Raw genomic sequence first — 21,761 nt, 5'->3', positions numbered from 1 at the left:
TAACACAGAAGCTAATATTAATGTTCAGTGGAATGGATATTCCGAAAGAAATCAAGAGACCACCACAGTTATATACAGAGTCACAAAAGAATTGAACAACCTGTTATAAATAAAACAACTAAAAAGTTTATCATGCCTAGACAGAAGTACTGGTAAAGGGATTCAGTAAACCACTAAAGACGACACAATGCCCTAAAAACCTACACGTCATAACCAGATGTTAGAACACTGATGAAGATGGTAAAAATTGGGAATTTTAGTTGCCTTATCTTATGTTTCCAAAATCTGCTAACTAGGTAGGAACCATAAACTCAGACTTCAGCAGCAAAATTGTGTTGTTTTTTTTAATTTTTACTGCTCCCCAGAATCTGTTGCCTGACACATCATTATTATTATTATTATTCTTATTATTATTATCGTAGATCTGTAAGGCACCACAGTGTTCCACAGCGCCGTACAGTATTGAAAACAGTACATACATAAAACATGGACATACAAGGTAGACAAAATAAACGCAGACATCAAATTAAAGGGTACGAAGGACCCTGCTCATTAGAGAGCTTACACTCTAAATGGAAGAGGGCACAGCTGAAACAAGAGGAGCAAATATGGCTCAGAGTGGAGATTGGGACAGTTGTGAGGGTGCATTAGTGTGAATAGTGTTATTGAGGGTAAGGCCACCTCTAAAAAAGAGATGGATTTTCAAAGAGCATCTAAATATTTGAAGGCTGTTGAAAACTCTGATTGAGCGTGGTAGGGAATTCCATAAGTGGGGAGCAGCACAGGAGACGTCTTGTAGGCGGGAGTGAGAGGTGGTTACCAGAGACAAGACAAGGCGAAGGTCAGAGGTAGATCTAAGGAGGCAGGATGGAGAATATTTTGATATGAGGTTTGAGATGTATGAAGGGGTAGTGTTGTTGGGGGCTTTGTAGATAAAGGTGAGTAATTTGAATTTGATTCTAGAGGACACAGGGAGCAAGTGTAGGGATTTGCAAAGTGGTGCAGCAGATGTGGAGCGGTGAGTGAGGAAGATCAGTCTTGCAGCAGCATTTAGGATGGTTTAAAGTGTGGATATATGGGTGTCAGGAATGCCAGATAGCAGAAGGTTGCAATAGTCAAGATGGGAGATGATGAGAGAAAAGATAAGAGTTTTGGTAGCATGTTGAGTAAGAAAAGCAATGTTTTTAAGGTGGAGTTGACAAGACTGAGAGAGAGTCTGGATATGAGGAATAATGCACAGGGCGGAGTCAAATGTTACACCAAGGCCACAGGCTTGGGAGACTGAGGAAGTTGTGGTGTAATTGACAGTGAGAAAGATTTGAGGGCAGGTGGTGACTCTGGCAGGAGGGAAGATAATAAGCTCAGTTTTGGACATGTTTAGCTTTAGGTAACATTGGGACATCCATGTGGAGATAGCAGAAAGACAGTTGGTTACACCTGATAGTACAGAAGGAGAGAGGTCAGAGTAAGAGATATAGATTTGGGTGTCCTAAGCGTGGAGGTGGTATTGGAGGCCGAATGAGCGAATTAGTGCACAAAGAAAAGAAGTGCATAATGAAAGAAGGAAAGGAGCAAGAACAGAGCCTTGTTGGACCCCAACAGATAGTGGGAGTGGAGGGGAGGATGTGCCAGAGGTAGAAACACTAAAGGAGTGGTTCGATAGGTAGGAAGTGAACCAGGAAAGAACTGTGTCACGAAGGCCAATGGAGTGAAGGGTGTGTAGGAGAAGAGAGTGATTAACAGTATCAAAAGCAGCAGAGAGGTCCAGGAGAATGAGCATGGAGAAATTACCCTTAGATTTTGCTGTAAATAAATCATTGGTCACTTTTGTGAGAGCAGTTTCAGTGGAATGTTGGGGGCGGAAACCTGATTGCAGAGACTCAATAATGGAATGAGAGAAGAGAAAGTGAGACAGGCGTTTGTACACTAATCGCTCAAGTAGTTTGGAGGCAAAAGGGAGGAGAGAAATAGAGCGGTAGTTGTAGAGAGAGGCTGGATCTAGAATTGGTTTGTTTAGAATAGGTGAGATGAGCGCATGTTTAAAGGAGGATGGAAATGTGCCAGTGGAGAGAGACAGGTTGAAGAGGTGAGTTAGGGGTAGGCATGCAGTGAATGATAGGGAGCGAAAAAGTTGGGAGGGGATAGGGTCGAGTGGACAGGTTGTAGGGTTTGATGATAAAATGAATGCAGAGACTTCGTCTTCAGTTACTGGAGAGAATGAATTAAAGGTGGATTGGGGAGTAGATAGAGGTGGGCAGAGTGAGTGGAGTGAGTGGAATTTGGCATGAGGAAATAGCTTGTTGAATGGTGTCAATTTTGTCTTTGAAATAGATGGCAAAATCATGGGTAGTGGGGGAGGAGGAGAAGGAGGTGCAGGTGGGCAGAGAAATGAGTTGAAGCTGGGGAAGCTGGGAAAGAGGCACGTGGATTAGAAGACTGGGTGCATATTAGAGATTTGAAGAATGTTTGGCAATTGAAAGGGCAGTGCAGTAAGATGAAAGGATGAATTTATAGTGGAGGAAATCAGGATAGGAGAGAGATTTCCTCCAGTGGCGCTCTGCAGTGCAGGAGCACTTTTGAAGGTAGCGGGTCTGTTTGTTGTGGTTTGGATCATTGGAGACTATATGTAGTAGCTGGATCTGCATTGTCTAGGGCTGAAGTGAGTAATTTGTTATATAAAGAGGCAGCCAGATTAATACAGGATAATGCAGTCATTGGAAATTACAGTTGTTTTAGTGAAAATGAGATGTGGATTTGGTTGAGTACTTAGGTTTCGTTGTGTACATGTGCATGAGGTAAGGTGAGGCTGAAGAAAAGGAGTTTGTGGGTGGGAAGGCAAAATTGGAGAAACTAGAGATGGAGCAGTAGCGGGAGAAGACAAGTTCAAGGGAGTGCCCATCACAGTGGGTGGGAGATGAGGTCCATTGCGAGAGACCAAAAGAGGAAGTAAGTGAAATAAGTTTAGTGGCAGTAGAGACAGTAGGATTATCAATGAGAATGTTGAAATCAGCTAGTATGTGTGTAGACAGGTCAAATAATAGGAAATATGTGAGCCAGGCCACAAAGTTGTCAAGGACTTGAGGGGCAATAAATGACAGCAACTCGAAGGTGGAGAGGATAAAATAGACTGATAGTGTGTACTTCAAAGGAATAGAATGAGAGGGAGGGTTCAGAGGGTATGACTTGGAAGGTGCAGCTTGGAGAGACTAGAATGCCTTCTCCATCAGGTCTGGGAGTGTGGCTGAGTCCACCATAGGAGAGAGCTGCAGGGGATGTAGTGTCAGAGGAGGTGAGCCAAGTTTCTGTAATGGGAAGGAGGTTGAGGGAGTTAGAAACTGGCATTCCATATTGCACAGGAGAAGGGAAGAGAGGGGGGTGAAGATGTGGATAAAGTTGGCAGGATTGGAAGTACGGGATGGATGGAAAGGTTTTGAGGTGGAGCAAGGAGCGTGAGTAGATAATGGGGATTGTATGGGGCCCAGGGTTAGGCGAGATATCACCAGCAGAAGGAGCAGTGTGAGAAAGAGGACATGCAAGGAGGATTTGTTGGTGTGAGGTTTATTTCTGTTTATATAGGCTGCTGAGTGTGGTGGGTGCAGGAGACAAAAAAGTTCAGACTAGCGAGGTACTACTACATCAGCTCCAGTTTGTCTATTATAAGACCAACTCTCTGAGGAGTATTTTGATTTCTATTTGGTAGTATAATAAGAAAATATACTACAAGCTTTTGTAACTTATATCTAATATCTTCCCAGATACATTTTCAAGTTTAACAGAGAAATTAAAAAACATATTAAGAGTGAAACCACTAAGTCACCGGGCAGCATGGTGGCTTAGTGTTTAGCACTTCTGCTCACAACACTGGGGTCATGAGCTTGATTTCTGACCATGGCTTTATCTGTGTGGCGTTTGTATGTTCTCCCTGTGTTTGTGTGGTTTTCCTCCGGGTGCTTTAGTTTCATTCCACACCCCAAAAACATACTAGTAGGTTAATTGGTTGCCAATAAATTGACCCTAGTCTGTGTATGTGTTAGGAAATTTAGACTGTAAGCTCCAATGGGGCAGGGACTGATGTGAGTGAGTTCTCTGTACAGCGCTGCGAATTAGTGGTGCTATATAAACAAATAAATAAAAGCAGAAGAATAAAATAAAGCAGGCACAGGAAACATATAGGAGTTTATTGCATCCTGCAATAAACAGGTGTAACTGCTTTGCTCTAGTTACAGAAGCTGTTCAGCAGAGATCTCAGCTCACAGTATTAGTACAATGATACTGCTGCATTGAACAAATGACAAACCTCAAGGGGAAGGTCTCCACCAAAGTACACTACTAGTGGGGGTTAAACTAGAGTCTGGCAGACTATACAAGAAAGAGAGCAATATCGAAAATTAAAGACAGCCTTGGCCAAACTATAGGCTGAAACTGTGCCCCTTGTTCAACTAGTGAGCATTTATGTAAAACTGTTAAGTAAAGAACTAGAGAGACATGGATTGTGCTGTCTCCTGACTATTTGAGAAACAAACATGCCTTAAATTTAAATAGAGATGTTCTGAAACACAGATACTTATTTTGATGTCAGTCCCTTATGCAACCTACTGATTTTTATCTTAGCTCTTGTCTGTTGCCTTAGTTGTTGGCTTCACAAAGCCTGAGATACACATAAATTTGCACATAAGTGAAGGGAACTGGCTTTGATTCAAGGACATTCCACAAGACCTGCATGCGCATCAAATGCTCAGGCACTGAAAGTGATTAAAGGTGGTATCTATCAATGTGACAAAGGGGGGGTTAAAAGACCTCTCAGGAGGCAGCAAGTAGCAGCAAAAAGGTGAGAAACTCAAATGGATTTGGCTAATATTGAGTTAGGAAGCTTGTTCTCATATAAATTATATAGGCCCACTTGATCTAGTGAGGCCAAACTCATGATTTAAGGGCAAAGGTTATGCAAGCTGTGAAAGAACAGAGAGAGAAAGAAAGAGAAGAATAGGAGTCTGCATTCAGATAGACAGCAGCCCAGAGTATTGTAACAAATCAGCAGGGAGCAGTTCACAGAACTTATCCATAAAACAAAGAGTACAGAGATGTGTGAGCTGCTGACAAAGGGTAGGAATATAACACTATTTAAGCTAAAAAAAATAAGTGCCACTGATGCTGTCATTTTGTTAATCACAAGAATGTCTCAACATATAAGAAGTAAAATAAATGAAATGATTAGGAAGTTTACAGTATTTTTAGCGTAAGTATAACTGAAATATAAATCAGAGCTCTGAGAACTGCATGTGAATGGTGCATGGGCTGATTGTCCTCCCCCATCCTATTTTACTCTCCCATGTGCCATTTAATCCTTACTTTGCTGGAAAGGAAAATCTCTCACAAGACAAATGCTGCAACTGTCAATCATGTGAACTGTTTACATCATTATCTGGGTCCAAGAAAAACATTTCATTAGAGACAACCTCTGTTGGCACATCCATCAGCCAGCGAGATGAGATAGGAGAGGAAACTGCAAATATTAACTCAGCCAGAGACCACTATGTTTATTCTAGGGCAGAGGACACTTCTCTGCTCTACATATTGTGGAACAAACCCTACAATAGATAAGATCCTAAACTACTTTACCACTTTTCTACAAGCTTTTCACAGACATTCCTGACTGTATCCACGGTTCTGTGAATATTTGAAATAAATAATTGACGTAGAAGTTTGAATGAAACAATTAAGTGTAATATGTGTTATCAATATTTCCTTCTTCTACTAACAAACACTTAATCACGGGAGTCCATGAGCATCAGTGTAAAGTTTCCATAACAAATCATTAATATTTTTTACTCCTTCGCTGTGTAGTCATCCATCTGTAGTTAGCCTTTAATTCCCAATACTTGTAAGTACTGTAGTGTAGGATGCTTTTGATCAGGAGTTCACAAAAGATTGGTCAGATATGAGGTTTTCTATTCTATACTAAATGTTACACTGTTTCTTTTTACAAATTAAATAAACAATGTAAGGAAGTAGAATAGTAAACACTTTAGAATATTAAATACATACTGTAAATAACAATAAATAGGACTTTTAACATTATACTGTTTATTTTCATTTTACCTTGGCATAGTCATACTCGCATAGATAAGAGGGCTCCAGGTCAAAATGAATGAAGTACAGCTTGATTCTAAATCCTTCAATCACAGTGATGTTCCAGGTCACTTCTGAGTCACTGGGATACAAATCTGGAAAATTTGGTGTTCGGATCTCACCATATATTTCCCTAAGGACGATGACATCTCCTTCAGAGAGGAGCCACAACAAGGGAGAGAAGAGTATGAAAAGCCTGGAAGAAAATGATACAGTCTTGTTACATGCATTTACTTAGATACAATTTTGTATTTCTTCTACATATTTTATATTCCCAGTCAGTGGTCGGAGTGGGGGTGTATACGGTGGTATGCGATACTGCCACTTCTCCTACTTCCATTATTGTAATCCTATTAAGTTCCATTTACTTACACTCCCATTACATTTTCCATGCCGTCACTTCTAAACTTTGACCACTGGTCCCAATACCTCTTATTTTAGAGGGGCACTACCCATTTTGACCTATATCCCACTTCCTTGTCCCTCTTCTCATTATGAGTTTGTTTAATATGTATTGACAAACCTACAAATAATGAGTTTCATAAACTGATGGATGTTACCCTAGATATGAGTAATGTTTTTACCTCTGTAAAAACATAATTTGCTGGGAGGAATAAAACAAGTATGAGAAACATTTTTGCATATACTCTGTTATTTCTATTTTTGCTATTTCTATTATAGTTCAGTCTGGCAAACATGTTTCGTGTTGTGAATATTCTAACACTATTACTGGCAATGGGGTGTTCTAGTTCTGTGAAAGTTCTTGTTTAGGTCTTTTGGAGGCAAGTATAAACATCAAATTAATGTACATAACATGGCTTACCACAACACATTCAGTATTTGTCATGATAAGATGCACCCCACCCACTTGTACCTTATTTTCATTTTATTCTCTGTCTTGTGTAAACTATAAAAGGAAATTTGTCACTGTGTCACTAATCATTATCAATCTTGTAAAAATATTGAATGCAATCGTTTATACGTTTCTAACAAGAAAATTAGTTTTTATTAATTAATCATAAACTGTACACATACTTGCAAACTCTCCCAGAATGTCCGGGAGACTCCCGCATTTCGCGTGAGTCTCACGGACTCCCGGCAGAGTGTGGCAATCTCCCGGATCTGCCCACCTCCTAGGTCCAAAACGCCATGATTCACCGGGAATCGTGGCGTTTGGCACCGCCCCCTGCTGTAAAATGACGCATTTGCGTCATTACATCACGGGGCGGTTCCAAAATGACGCCAATTGTGGAGCCCCACCCCCCATCATGCCCACCTCCCGCGGCAGGCTTCCGGAAGCCAACTTCACAAAGTTGGTAAGTATGGCTGTACATTTTCTTACTCCTCTATCCAAAGCTCTGTACTTTGTGCTTACTTTTAACATAGCACTTGAAGAGTGTTTTCAAGCCTCCATGCAGCATAGTGTACTATGGGGGGTATTCAATTGACGGCGGGATCGCCGCAAAGCACGCGCTCGAAAAATATTACTGTTAATACGGTAATATCTCGCTGGATTTCAGCTCGCAGCTCCCTGAAATCCAGTGAGTAAATTACCGTATTAACGGTATTTACGTGCTGGATTACCGTATTAACGGTAATATTTTTCGAGCGCAGAGTTTTCGGCGATCCCGCCATCAATTGAATACCCCCCTATATATTTAATTATTGATGCTATCCTGACTCTCTTTTCTGCTATACTATAACTAGTCATGGGTCTTAGATACACTGTAAACAGGGCTGATGCTACCTTTGAGCGCCCTGTCTCCGCTCCACAAAAATTAAGAAGTGGGGTGAGGACAGGACAGCACCAATGAGAGGTGGTTTGATGTGCTGGCCCTGACTGTAAAAATATCATTGGCTCCTACAATATCAGACTTTACCATTGTATATAACTAAATTTGCATGTATCTTTTTGTTTTTTACTGTGTTTATAACTAGAATAATTAGCTTTATTTTATGGTAGTTTAATGTTCAACGTTCTAAGGTTGTAGAAGTGTATAGAATATATAGGAAGTAGGAACAGGGCTTATAAAAGAAAATAACTTTTTTCTAGATTGCTCTGCGCTTCCATCACATGCAGAAATGTACACTATAGGTTATCATCCAAAAACTAGTTTCCAGTATAACAACAAAACATAAGTTATGTGTAAATAGCGCTCATTAAAAAAATTCCCCTCCTATTTCAACATTTGTGTAGGCACACAGCGGAATGGCATTCTGACACTTATTGCCTCCAGTACCAACCCAGTCTGCTTTCAGAGTGCAATGAGGGCAAGGCAGGAAACCACAGGGGCAGGCAACTTAGATTGTTTATGTGCAATACTGAGTCTGTGCTGAAGGCAATGACAGTGACATAGTCTGCACGTTGAATTAACTTGCACGTCAGATCAGTAGCTGATCTAGGGGGGGCAATATGGGCAATCACTCCCCTTAGAAGCACACAACTTTACATTTGCAAACTGGCTAAGAGGCAGGCAGAGCACACTATCAGAGATGTTTTAAACACAATCAGGGCAAACAGACAGCACCCACTGCCTGTTTCTCACCGCCAAGTCTGATCAAACCAATCAGAGTGACGGAACACCCGTAAAAAGTCAACATCTGCCCCTGCCTCACATATAAAAGAAATACTGAACATCACACTGTCTTGGTTGACCACCATTGGAATCCCATAAAGTGGTACCCCACCCCCCATCACATGGATAGAGCTGTGCAGCTGTCACAAGCAGTGCGGAAGACAACTCAGCAGAGACTCAGTGAGATCTATTTACTGTATCATATAATATTAGTGTTTGTATTCTATTAAGAAGAGGTAGACAATCTGTAACTATCCAGCTGCTTTGTAACTACAGGGCATGTTGGGACTTATAGTTCCACAGGAGCTGGAGAGTTACTGGTTGCTTAAGTCTGTTTTGTTATTTTATACAACACTATTATGTTAGAGGGAGATTCAGTTAGGTGCACTCTGTTATACTGTATGCCATATTATGCAAGCAGAGAATAAGAGTGAATGTGAGCAGCTGGATTCCTCATTATGTGACCTACTCTGCTCACTTCAGGGAGTTCACACAGCACAGCCAATTAGTTTCGTAATACATGTGGTCATGTGGGGGTCTGAGGACACGTGGTGATGTTTTGGAGCAAGTGGCAAATCTGAGTGATCTGCAGTGAAATTTTGGAGCAGATGGGAATGTGGGTGCATTTTGGGATGAGTTATCTGGGGTGCTGAAATTGTTTTGAAATTAAGGTTTAATGGCCCTTTAGGAGGTTTGAGGGTCACACGTGGACCCGTTGAAGTATAATAGGTTGCCCATCACTGATATAATGTATTATATAATTCTCATGAACAACTTAAACAGCACTTTTATATTAATTGGGGACAAGACTGATCCTTTAAAAACTGCTGATTATAGCACAGCAAGTAAAATGGACCCACACAAAATGTGAATACCTAAGTAGTGCAACTTTAATAAAGCATGGGCTTCAGCAGACTTTGTGCCTGATGAAATGCAAAAATTACTGCAGAGATGCCAGCTTCCATGCACGTACAATGTATGACGTGTCTTATATATGCTTTGGGGGGGAAACAATGGGAATACCAATAATTTTCCCAATAAAAGACACAAATTCAAATTAGATTAAGTTGATTAAGTTGATTCTATATTTAATTTGTTTTGACACATAACTCATAACTTGCCAGCCGCATGAGAAGGAGGTACAAGTCCAATTCTCATCCCTCTCTGCCCCGGACTGTTCCATTCTATTTACATATTTTACTATACCTAAAACTCTCAGCATACATTATTTAACATCTAAAATCTTTTACTGCCCAAATTAACTTCATGAGAAAATGAATTAAATGGGAGAGGGATGGTGGTAAATAAATGACAGGGTTCGATGATTTTGTGATTGCGTCCCTCATAGCCAGAATTTTGTCCCGACTTCAGGGACAATTGGGAGGTATTTTCCAGTCATGATGCTCTGTATTACAGGGCAGCACAGAGGGCGAGCTGCATGCAGTACAGAGTGGTGCTTTCACTGTTACAAGGTAGAAAGTAGGAGGCTGGAATCAGACTAGCACATGTTAAGTGCTAGTCACACCCCCCTCCAAACTAGCCAGCAACCAGGGGCAGGTAAGTTAGAGATAGTACAATCATGTCATGATTAGAGGCATCTGTTTCATGGGTTATCATACCATATTAAGTTTAGTATCTTTGGCTTGACAGCGACCCACTATACATCACTAAATCCTGCTACCTATTATGTTCAACAGCACAATTTGTCAAAAGGTGCAAAGTATAATTCAGGGAAGACATTGTTAACCTGTTTCAGTCTAGCACCCAAATAAAAGAACCAGTCACCTATAACAAAGTATAGCAATAAGTCTCCCTAGTAGTCAGATATCCTGATGTAATAGTTGGTACTTCAGGCAATGAAGATTATTTTTGTTTAACTTGCATATTTTCTTTGATATGGAAAATGACTAGAAATTTGTTATTTGTTATAAGTATGATTTTTTTGTGTCTATTATATAATTTATTTTCTTTATTATGTTATCGTCTCCATGCTGATATCTCAGTTGCACCGAGTTTGGTGATTATGTATAGACTAGGAAGGGATTTAAGGGTGATGGTGATAGTGTTTTGTATTTAACAATAAATTTTGTTACATTTGTAAGTCCTGTGAGTGCCTCTTGCTTGCCCATATATATATATATATATATATATATATATACATACACACACACACATATATATTTATGTATATACATATACACACAGACACACACATATATATATATGTATATATATATATATATATATATATACATACATACATATATATATCTACTATATAAATGCCTAGTGGCGTGTGTGGGAAAAGAAAAAAACCAAGCTGCAGCACCACCTGCTGGGCAGAGTTATACACTGACCTATATATTTCTTGAAGGAAAAGTGACAGTTGGAAGTGGTTGGTGGTTGCCGGGGGTGACAGTGGGGAGTTTTTAACACCTTAAGTAGCTTGATGAAGGATGTGGCGATGAAGATGAAGGATGAGGTGATGGAGAAAAATGATGAGGTGGTGACATGTGGACAAAACCACGTTAAAAAAGGGCGCTTGCGTCGGGAAGTAATGCTCTTCCCCTGAGGAGGCCTGGGCTAGGCCCAAATGCATGACAAGAACCTTTTTAACACCTTAAGTAGCTTGATTTGACTAGAATGTATGAGTATCATGCACGGGTTAACTTATATATATATATATATATATATATATATATATATACACATATATACAGTGGTTGAACTGAGGGTGTATACGGTGGCATGCCATAGCGCCACTTCTTCCTGCTGAATTATACATGCAGTATATGTGTATATATTCTACAATTTTACAGTTTTAAAACCCCAGCAATTCTGTTCTAAAGCATCACACCATTAATCTAAATGAATGTTTTAGATAGACCAAGAGTAAAGACTTAGCTATTGCTTTCCTTCAACTTTGACCATGTAAACAAACATGTTGAAAGTATGACTTTTGTTTCTTATGACCGGATCATTACTCGGTTGGGAACTCTTTCCAATTGCCTCCATTTCCTCCTCCCCCCATCAATCACATACCGGCCCTGGTGTCTGCACTTGGCGATCCACCTTCTACTCCCCAGTGATTGTGAGCACTTTTCATTGCCAGAGTATCAAGTCTTCCTGCCACTAGTATTCTGACAGGTCTTATAGCAGTTCCTGACACTTGTCATTGTGGTTTCAGGTCTGACTCCAGCTAGGCTTAAGACTTTCCCTCCTGGTTCTGACTCTGATCCATGCTTCCTGGCTCCTCTTCTGTTCTGTTTTGGCACTTCACTGACTGTGTACAGGACCTCAACTCTCCTGACCTGTCTTGGCTAAGATATATCAGCACTCCACATCCAGCAGCTACCAGTTTGTCGTGTTATGGGGCAGCGCAGGGCGCCGTCATTCCTAGATCAGTTTGTGCCATCATCATAATGCTGCCACTGTCAGATACAATTGCAATGTTTGGTCCAGATGTGAACCTGCTATGCTGCTAACAATTTATCTTGGCATTAATTAAGCAGCATGGCAATGTTATGGACATGTGCCCAACTGCATACTGTCACATCACAAGATGCACAGAAGCAGAGTCAGGTATAAAATAGAAGTGACCATCCGGAATCACATGCCTAAGTTTTCCTAGTACACATTTATCAAATTTGCCAAAAAAAGACCCAGTAGTTATATGTTCTACCACAGTCTGAAAATGTAATTCTGACTGCAAATAGGATTTTATTATTCTAATTTCATTTATAGCCCCAGATGTATCCCATAGAACTGTCAGAAACTGCCAAGCTAAGAAAGTAGCTGACAACCTTAAGCTTTTGAGCTGTTGGAACTGTGGCTTCCGAGAACTGTAACATACACAATGCAGTATATCCACAAATTTGCATGAGCTAATTCACTTTATTTTGTTTTCACATTCATATTTAATGTTTTTTACATTAGCAGAGAATTTATAAATTATACATTTGTATATGTAAGAATTGTGATGTACACTTTTACAAATGACTCATTATTCCTGAGCATACAGTACAGGTTTTAAAATATTTTTTTTCTTAAATGTGTTTTCAATAATCTGCTGAAATATAATTCAGGATGATTCATGTGACCAAAATTAAGGGGGAGACGGAGAAGTTACTATTAACCATTTTCGTGTCTGAGACTCACAAGGCTGAGAAGATAAACATTAAAATAAAAGGGTTTTGTTTTGTTTTTGAGAGGGGACTTTACTTGTATTTACCTTGAAAAAAATGGGTGGTTAATCTCTATTGATGCTACTGCTTCACCACTGTCTTAAAAATAATAAAGTAATTCATCCACAACAAGCACATCACACAAAACATCAAATGCTGTCGGTCCAATGGTTACTGCTGGAGGTTTTATGTTCTGTTAACTGGTCTTGACAAGAAAGAATTTAGAGTGTTGAAAAAGAGACATCACAAGACTATCTAAAAACCTGAAACTTTGGCAGAAGGATATACAGATTGGGAGGGAAGTTAACCCTTTATTAACTAAGGAGCACACAACAATTAGCTAGAATACATATTAAGAGGGATGGCTATAATACTTAATCTCCCCTTATCATTATATTTCAAACACTTTTTTTTTCCTGAAGAGATGACAAATTGAGTCCCTTAAAAATTAAAGTGTGGAAAAACTAGTGAAAGAACTTAAAAAAAATTATGAAGACGCCAATGGTTTAGTGTCTATCATCATCATCATCATTTATATAGCGCCAGAAAATTCTGTAGCGCTTTACAATTGGGAACAAACACAGTTCTAAAAAAAATACTGGGTAATACAGACAGAGTGGTGCCTATATAAAGAGCTGAGGCTGGCAACAATGGGATAGGGAACATGAGGCATACAAACTTAAGCTTGAAGTAAACATTAAACTACAACTGACTTAAAAAAAAAAAATCAAACACATTTAATGAAGTTACTTATGCTGAAAGTGCAGATGTTGTTATTGTGGCACAGTACAGATTAAGTAGACTTTAATTCATATTCTATGGTGGGCTGTGGTACATGTCACAACATGCCACAGTTACAAACTATTATTTTCAATGGGAAATGTATGATAAGAATCTGTCTGATTGCTGAGTCAAGTAAGTTAAATATTTCAATAATGAGTGTTCCATCTGTAGTAATAAGTTTGGGTGGAAGGCAAAAAAACCAGCGTGTACTGTCCTAAATAATGTCCTGTTTTGATAAACATTTACATTTATGTTCTCAGATTGCCCAGACTAACAACTAGGCTCCTCAAAATTACTAATGTGATTATTTATTCCTATGTGAGTATGTATTTAATGTTGCAGTCAGGATCTGGCTGGCAAACTTTAGCCCGAGGGACAAGACTTGATTCAGCAGCCTATTAGGGACATTTTAAAGGAAAATAAATGCATGTAGCCCAGTGACCCAGCCCAAGATAGCCCACTATCAGGGATGTCTTTCCCCATGGGCAGGCTGGGCAGTTGCCCGGGGGCCTCACGAGCATAGGGGCCCCATAGACAGGGCCCAATAGAAAAAAAATCTATTCACCTGTATATCAAGGCAGAGCTGTACAACATGCTTTTTAATGTTTAAACACTGATTTTTGTTGCAGGCACCAATAAATATAAACTTAATTTATTTGATAATTTACATTTTTATTCCTGTGACTGGTTGTGTAGGTAGGGGCCCAAATGCACTGCATTGCCCAGGGGCCCATACTGTTGATAAGATGGCCCTGCCCACTATGATACTGGCACAGGGAGCATATGCCCCCCTGCCCCCCAGCCCAGTCAGCCCATGGTTGCATTTTTCTTATGCAGTACATCTGTTTGTTCAAGACACATGGAAATCTGATTAACTCTCCAAACACGAATGAGCCTTTACAAGTGACTACATTTACTCTTTGAGGCACAATTTGGAGATATATATAGACATTTATGATACACAATAGGGTTCATTTATGAAGTGAAAAAAATCCTCACAGTCTATTTCAATATAGGAGTATGCACCTATTTTGTTCACTTAGCACATATACAGATATAACATATACCCCACATTCATGGTTGCCAACTGTCTCTAACTTTCAAGGACAGCTTCAGCATTTAATGGTTTGCCCCTGGAAATGTCCCTGTTTTCAGTAGTGACCAACTGCACAATTACATTTCTTAAATGTACGCCTTACAATTTATTCTTATTATCTTGGTTGCTATAAATTGGTATTTACTGAAGAGTATTTAAAATGCAAAAGAAAGATTAGACTCACATTCAGTAAACATTATGGGGATTGCATGCTCCACGTTCCACAGAGAAAGTATAGCCTATAACATGCTTAGATACACTGGCTCAGCAGCAATGCCCCTGCAAACTATTTTAAAATATTGGCAACTATGCACATTCTGCTTTTGGGAACTACCACTGTATCATTACTTTCTACCTGCTCTTGTAGGGTTGCACATAGTAGAATGAATAAAAACATAATAGTACCTGGACCTGCCTTGGGGGCCCAAGAAATTTCTAAGGTGGATGGCAAACTTCAGTGGAAGTCAGTGGAAAATGTCCGATTTAGGTGCTTTAGGCTGTCTGCAGCCCAACTAATTCAAACAGGCAGCCAATTCAACAACTACTACAGTATATATACTAAACTCTAAGCAATGATTAAAGCAACTGCAATATATATTAAATATTAAAAAATAAAAGATGGGCCTGGTGTTGCAAAAACTCATCCATCCTCAGTGGCAACACGAGTGAATGATTATAATTGATCTTGATGGGTCAATATATGAACAGCCAATAAAAGCTGTTTGCCACACTACTAAAAGCTACTCTGATTGGCTGATCAATTATTAACCCCTCCATTCATTAACATTGCAACTAAGAACAAGTCGTCGTTGTCCTATTCATGTTTTTTATTTTTATTTCATTTAGATTACAATGCTTTAGGAATGAAAAATATTCCATATGGACTTTTTATTTAATTTAATTAACTTACTAATACACTTGGGACCTGATTCATTAAAGAAAGTAAAGCAAAGAATGAGTAACTTTGAACCTTGGCAAAACCATGTTGCAATGCAAAGGGTGCAAATGAGTCCATTACTTTGCACATAAGGAAAACTGGCTGTTTTTTCATGTAGGATGCAAATACATCATCATCATCAGCTATTTATATAGCGCCACTAATTCCGCAGCGCTGTACAGAGAACTCATTCACATCAGTCCCTGCCCTATTGGAGCTTACAATCTAAATACCCTAACATACACACACAGCCAGAGAGCAACTAGGGGCAATTTTAATATCAGCCAATTATCCTACCAGTATGTTTTTGGAGTGTGGGAGGAAACCGGAGCACCCGGAGGAAACCCACGCAAACACGGGGAGAGCATACAAACTCCATACAGATAAGGACATACTTGACAGCGTTGATCTAGGACATGCTCTGTCCTCACATTTTAAATTTACCTCCCCTCCAATGCAATATGGTTTTGACATGGTTCAAAGTTACACATTTTTTTGCTTTACTTTCCTTAATGAATCAAGCCCTTGGTGTGTGCATGTTTTCTTTTTTTTACTATTAGGTACTTTTATGAAACTACATGTTCCAGCAGGTCCTGCCAGACAGGGTATGCTGGTACTTGTAGTACCAGAAGCTCCAGCATACTCTGTCAGACATTAACAGCTATGAGCATGCTGGTGCTTGTAGTTCTACAAGCAAAAACACGCACAAGCAGTCAATGACTGTCAGGGTTAGCTTGGGCTTGTAGTTTCATAACAGTACGGAATAATTTTTGAACAATGTACTTTTACCTTGGCATCAGGACCCAGGGGTGTTATATAAATAAATTAATAATATTGTACCTTATTATATACAGTCTTCTGATTATAATGTGGCAGCGTCTGTCATAACTTGCCCCATTTCATCTTTTACATGATGCTCTGCACCTGGTATTTCTACTTTTTTCCTGTTAAACTAATCTGTGCTGATTTACTTAATCTGTTGTATAATAAAGTTAAAACCTCTAACATCGATTAACTAAATCAGCACAGTTGCTGTAACTGGAAAATAAGTAGGAAGATCAGAAGCAGAGCACAATGTACTCGATGAAGTGGGTCATGATGAAAGTTTTGTTTTATTAAATCATTCCCTTTCTTTCTGAGATAGGCTCCTGGCAGCATATACTTCTAATATTTTTAATCTATAAAATGAAAATTAATGGAAGCTTTTTTTTCTACTAACTCCATAATGTCTTGATTGAAAAAGACAGTAAAATGTGGCATTAATAATAATTAACTATGTAAAAAGAAAAAAAACCTATTTAAATATTTAAAACAGCTGCCTGACTTTTGCCATCATCAAATTTACGATCTTAGCCGATGGTAGATGTTTACATTAGTTATATACAAAATACCCATGGTTTATAAAATTCCAAGAAAATAAACCTTGGGCAGGAGGTTTAGATATTTATGCTACTGTGTCTTTCTGTGAAAATGATTTGATTACTGCGGTACTTTGCATTTCAAAGAATTTTTTTATTTTTTTTTAAACGCAACATTTGCAAGAATGATTTCCATTTTGTGCATGGATGTCAATCTTCTTGCATATAATTCTTATGTAAATGAGCTTATTCAGTGCTGTCTTTGAAATAAGTCAAGTGATTTAGATTCACATTTGTATGTAGTAGAACAAACTCACATGACAATTAGAAGCTAGCAGCAAACAAAATTATACATTTTAGTAAATTGACACTGGTTATATTAAAACTTTCTACACCATTTGTTCCACTGTTTCTTTGTTTGTTATTTTATTTTCAAGGTATTTCTGGCTTATTCAAAATATAAAAGAACATTTCTCTCATGTTTTGAGTGTTCTTTGGCAGCTTAAATATAGGTGGTGAGATACTGTAAAATGTAACAGATTTCTCTAATAGTCCCCCAGGCCCTCACTGGCAAAGAATTAAAAATGAAGATTTCAAGGCTCTTTGAAAGCTTAAAACTTGTTTACTTCACACTTTAGTTTGTGTACAGATTTTACTAATATACATATGGAATGTATTATAATTTTGTAGAGTTAATTGTAAAAAATAAAAAATAGACAAAATTCATACTATTCCACAGAAGCCATGTGACTCTATCTGTATAACATCTCACTCTCAATTATCTTTTTGCTCTAGAAAACCGCACACAATGCGGGGAATTCAATTCAGCGCAAGGTCCCGTAGAATACTCATATAAACAACTTTGAACACAATTTTATCTTTGTTGATTAATCGTGTCATTTGGTTCTTAGTGATGTTGGAGAATGGCAAAGATAATATATTTCCCATTTGTTCATAAAGTTTGTTTCCTACCACTTCTCAGAGTTTCCTTTGCTCTTTTCATTATTATTATCATTTATTTAGAAAGCGCCAAACATAGTCTGCAGTGTTTTACAACTTGGGAGATGACAAATAGTGGCCAATCTACAGTATGTACTAACTTACATTTACAAACTAACACAAAGGGTAAAGGGTGCTTGGTCTTCCTGATTACAGTGTAAAAGTAAAGGCAGAACATGTGAGATGTAAGGACTGTTCATGGCAGCTGGTGTAGAAGAATAAGAGAATTGGGATTATAAATGGAATAAAAGCCTCCTTAAGGAGGTATGTTTCAAGAGAGCATTTGGAGGAACCAAAGTTGGGAGAGTGTTAAATGAGTGAAGCAGGGTGTTTTCTCAGAAATGGGGGATCATGGGAAAAGTCTTGATGGTTTAGTTACTACAACCAGAGATTCCACTCTTTAAAAACAGACATAGGGGTAAGCCTAACAAGTATAACCACCTTCATGCACTTGCCCACAACTCTTACTTCCATTAGTTGTCACAGAAAAACATAAACTTCTACACATATAACTTCTATATATAACTATAACTTAAAACCTTAATAAACAAACAGAACAGAATATGAAAATATTTATTTTTTTGTCAGAAACCTTATACGCATATATCATATGTATAGCACCAGCAAATTCCATATCTCTTTACAATTGGGAACAAGCAGAGTAATTAAACAATACTGACTAATACAGACAGACAGTGAGGTAAGAAGGCCCTGCTGGCAAGCTTACACAAGGTACCCTCCTTCTCTGAAATATAACTGTATTACATGTAACCTTTGAGTTATAACTGTGACACAGACACAGAACTCCCATGGGCATATATTAGCCATATAGTACACAGTAGGGCTGTATTATTCCAATTACAGTGCCTATGATAATAATACTGAAGACTATCAATGCACATAACTTTATAATTCATGAGTTCTAATGTCACTTTTTATTTTGAACTTGGAAATCTGTAGAATATTTTTGGAAGACATTAATAAAAGATAATCGATTATCAGCAGCCATCTCCTTCCTGATTTCTAGCATTTCTGCTCCACCCGCAGTGCACTCTCTTCATACAGAAACAGGGTTATTACAGCATAGCATTGTAGAAAGCTGTACCAATAGCACACTCTAACACATTTCTTGTGCAACACTTTTAAAGTCAGTCATGTGACACAAGAGGCCAGGAGTTTTCTTTAATTACAGGTAAGTGTAAATGGTAAAAACATTGTAAGGTCCCTATAATAAGGGACAAAATCCTGGTGCAAAGCACAGTGCCCAGGACATTTTTCTTATCTCTAATTTTTATTTTTTTAAAGCACCATATCATCATCAACATTTATTTATATAGCACCAGCAAATTCCGTAGCGCTTTACAATTAGTGACAAACACAGTAATTAGCAATACTGGGTAATACAGAAAAAGAGGTAAGAAGGTCCTGCTCCCAAGCTTAACATCTATGGGATATATATATATATATATATAATATATATATATTTAAAAAGTTGCTTGACTCCAGCACCTGTATAGTTATTATAGTCAGAGATGGCCTCTGATATTGTGTGCATGGAAAGAATGACTATGACTGTGGTAAATATGGCTGTGGGGCCAGACCCCAAATCATTTTTGGAAAGCTAGCAACACCACTGCAGGGAGTAGATAAACTAAATTCCCTGCTTCACAGTATTTTTATACTATAAGAAAGTGAATAAGAAGTCACCTCTAAGTTCTGTAGCAGGGCCATCTTAACAGCATTATAGGCCCCAGGCAAAGCAGTGCATTGTGGCCCTAACTACACAGCCACTCACAGGAATAAAAATGTAAATTATCAATAAAATTAAGCTTATATTTATTGGAACATCCAACAAAATCAGTGTTTAAATATTAAAAAACATGCTGTAGACCAGAGATTAATCCTGGAATAATATATTGAAAAGTTGGCAAGCCTATGGGGCCCTATGCTCGTGGGACCCCTGGGCAACTGCCCAGCGAGCCCATGCGGTAAGACGACTCTGTTTTGTAGTGCCCTGTATTAAAGCACTCAGCCTGATGCTTGTGACTGTCTATATAAATATATAACTTCTGCATGTTAATTCTCCAATTGTTCTGTAAGACCTCCTATGAATTCTCTCTACAAACTTTTCTGCTTCTCAGTATAGCCTGTGTATTTATAATGTCCCATTAGTTCATTCAATTTGTACAAAAATTGTTTTTTTTTTACAAACTACATAACTTATATATTACCATTCGACATGATCTGAAATGAGAGCGAATATTGTATAGCCTATATAATCTTCTCCTACTTTCTAAAATGTAAAAGTTGAGAAATGTTACTTCATCCTTAGGATAGCATGTATAAATGCCATACCATATCGCTGGTAACTTGTTAACATGTTACACATGTTAGAAGACATAGTATACGTTTATTTATGCAAGTATGAATTCAATTTCAAGAGACATGCAGGCTTTTGATTTGCCTTTTTTGAAAGATAGATTTTAGAGAAGAAGATTAATTGTAAAATGTATTTGCAACACAGGTGATACAAGAATATAATTCCATTCAAAGTATTGCAACTCACAGCCAGTCAGTGTAGTAAGTTATTGTCTCTCTCTATAGACAGGACTGGGTGTTAGCTAGTCATCATCATCATTTGAAATCTCAGTTAATATTTAGGTCACATTTTCTTTAATTTTCTTACACCACTCTAAAAAATGAAAGGGAAGCAGAGAGTAATACTATCACCTGTTTATGGCACTATCACTTTAGGTATCTTAATCAAGATCCCTAAACATACAACTATATACATAGCTGTATGTGAGTAGAATACATATTGAAGTACAGGCTAATAATGAAACAGATTCCCAATACCAACTGTCTTCTAACTCCCTAGCAGAGCACTGTAGCAGCCAGACAATCATCATAAAGCATCTCCTATTCCTGACTTCATAAACTGTCCCAGCACCTTGGCACTTTGTGCTTTTATTACTAACCTCATGTTGGCAGCCTGTGCTGTTCTCTGCCTTGTATCTCCTTTGTGTATGTGTGTGTGTGCCTGGTCCCAATAGCTGCTTTGCCTGGGTCTATCTTTGTTCTGCAGTTGCTGTGTTGTGTGCCTGGGAGTAAGTGCTGCTACTCTGTACCCTGGTCACGCCTCCCAGTCTGTAACTGTTCCTCACCAAAAGAAAAAAAAAAAAAAAACATGACAGGACTTTAAAATAAGTACTTAAGTTAGAAAGAAAGAAGACTGTAATAAACAGGCTCTAGTTGTTTCAAAATAACCTCCAAATGACTACAAATAAAACGTTTAAGACCTACAGTATTTCAAAAACCACTTTGTAAGTGAAGCACTTCAAAAGCTATATTTACAATTCAGCACTTGCAAATCTAATTTCCTTGTGACATTATTCTTTTCAGTCTATAATGTAAGCTCTTCTGGCAAAAATAAACTTTACCAATGTTTTGTAGGTTTATGATTTCTATTTTAAGTGTTCTACATGTGGATATAATTAAATATATACCAGAAATTTGTTGATGACACGCTTTTACTTGTGTAATAGTGACTTTAATAGGAAAATCAATAATGACCTGAACCCGTTCACTAACTGATAGTCACATAATGCATACTAGTTCTACATGAAACTTTTTTTTTTATGAATATTAAGCCAAATCCTTTATGCTTTTATACATGTGAAGATTTAAGTGCCAAAAATT

The 21,761-nt window shown here is 38.3% G+C and overlaps 1 protein-coding gene across 3 annotated transcripts in view; it reads right to left on the bottom strand.

The window, feature by feature from the left end:
• The window catches only part of MASP1 (MBL associated serine protease 1), a 106,860-nt gene extending 85,688 nt beyond the window's left edge, over window positions 1-21,172 (bottom strand). Inside the window, exons 1-2 of one of the 3 annotated variants that reach the window (XM_075202322.1) lie at window positions 21,041-21,172; window positions 6,100-6,325 (exon numbers count right to left, since the gene is read on the bottom strand). In XM_075202322.1, the coding sequence (XP_075058423.1) occupies window positions 6,100-6,325; window positions 21,041-21,045 (231 nt within the window). In that variant the 5' untranslated portion in view covers window positions 21,046-21,172. The remainder of the gene's footprint in view (window positions 1-6,099; window positions 6,326-21,040) is intronic. The other 2 variants (XM_075202323.1, XM_075202324.1) reach the window with 2 other exon arrangements.
• Window positions 21,173-21,761: the final 589 nt, after the last annotated feature.

This window comes from Mixophyes fleayi, chromosome 3, assembly GCF_038048845.1.
Source record: "Mixophyes fleayi isolate aMixFle1 chromosome 3, aMixFle1.hap1, whole genome shotgun sequence".
NCBI lineage: Eukaryota > Metazoa > Chordata > Amphibia > Anura > Limnodynastidae > Mixophyes > Mixophyes fleayi.
The sequence above is the reverse complement of the archived record's forward strand: the minus strand, read 5'-3'. Positions and strand labels throughout refer to the sequence as shown.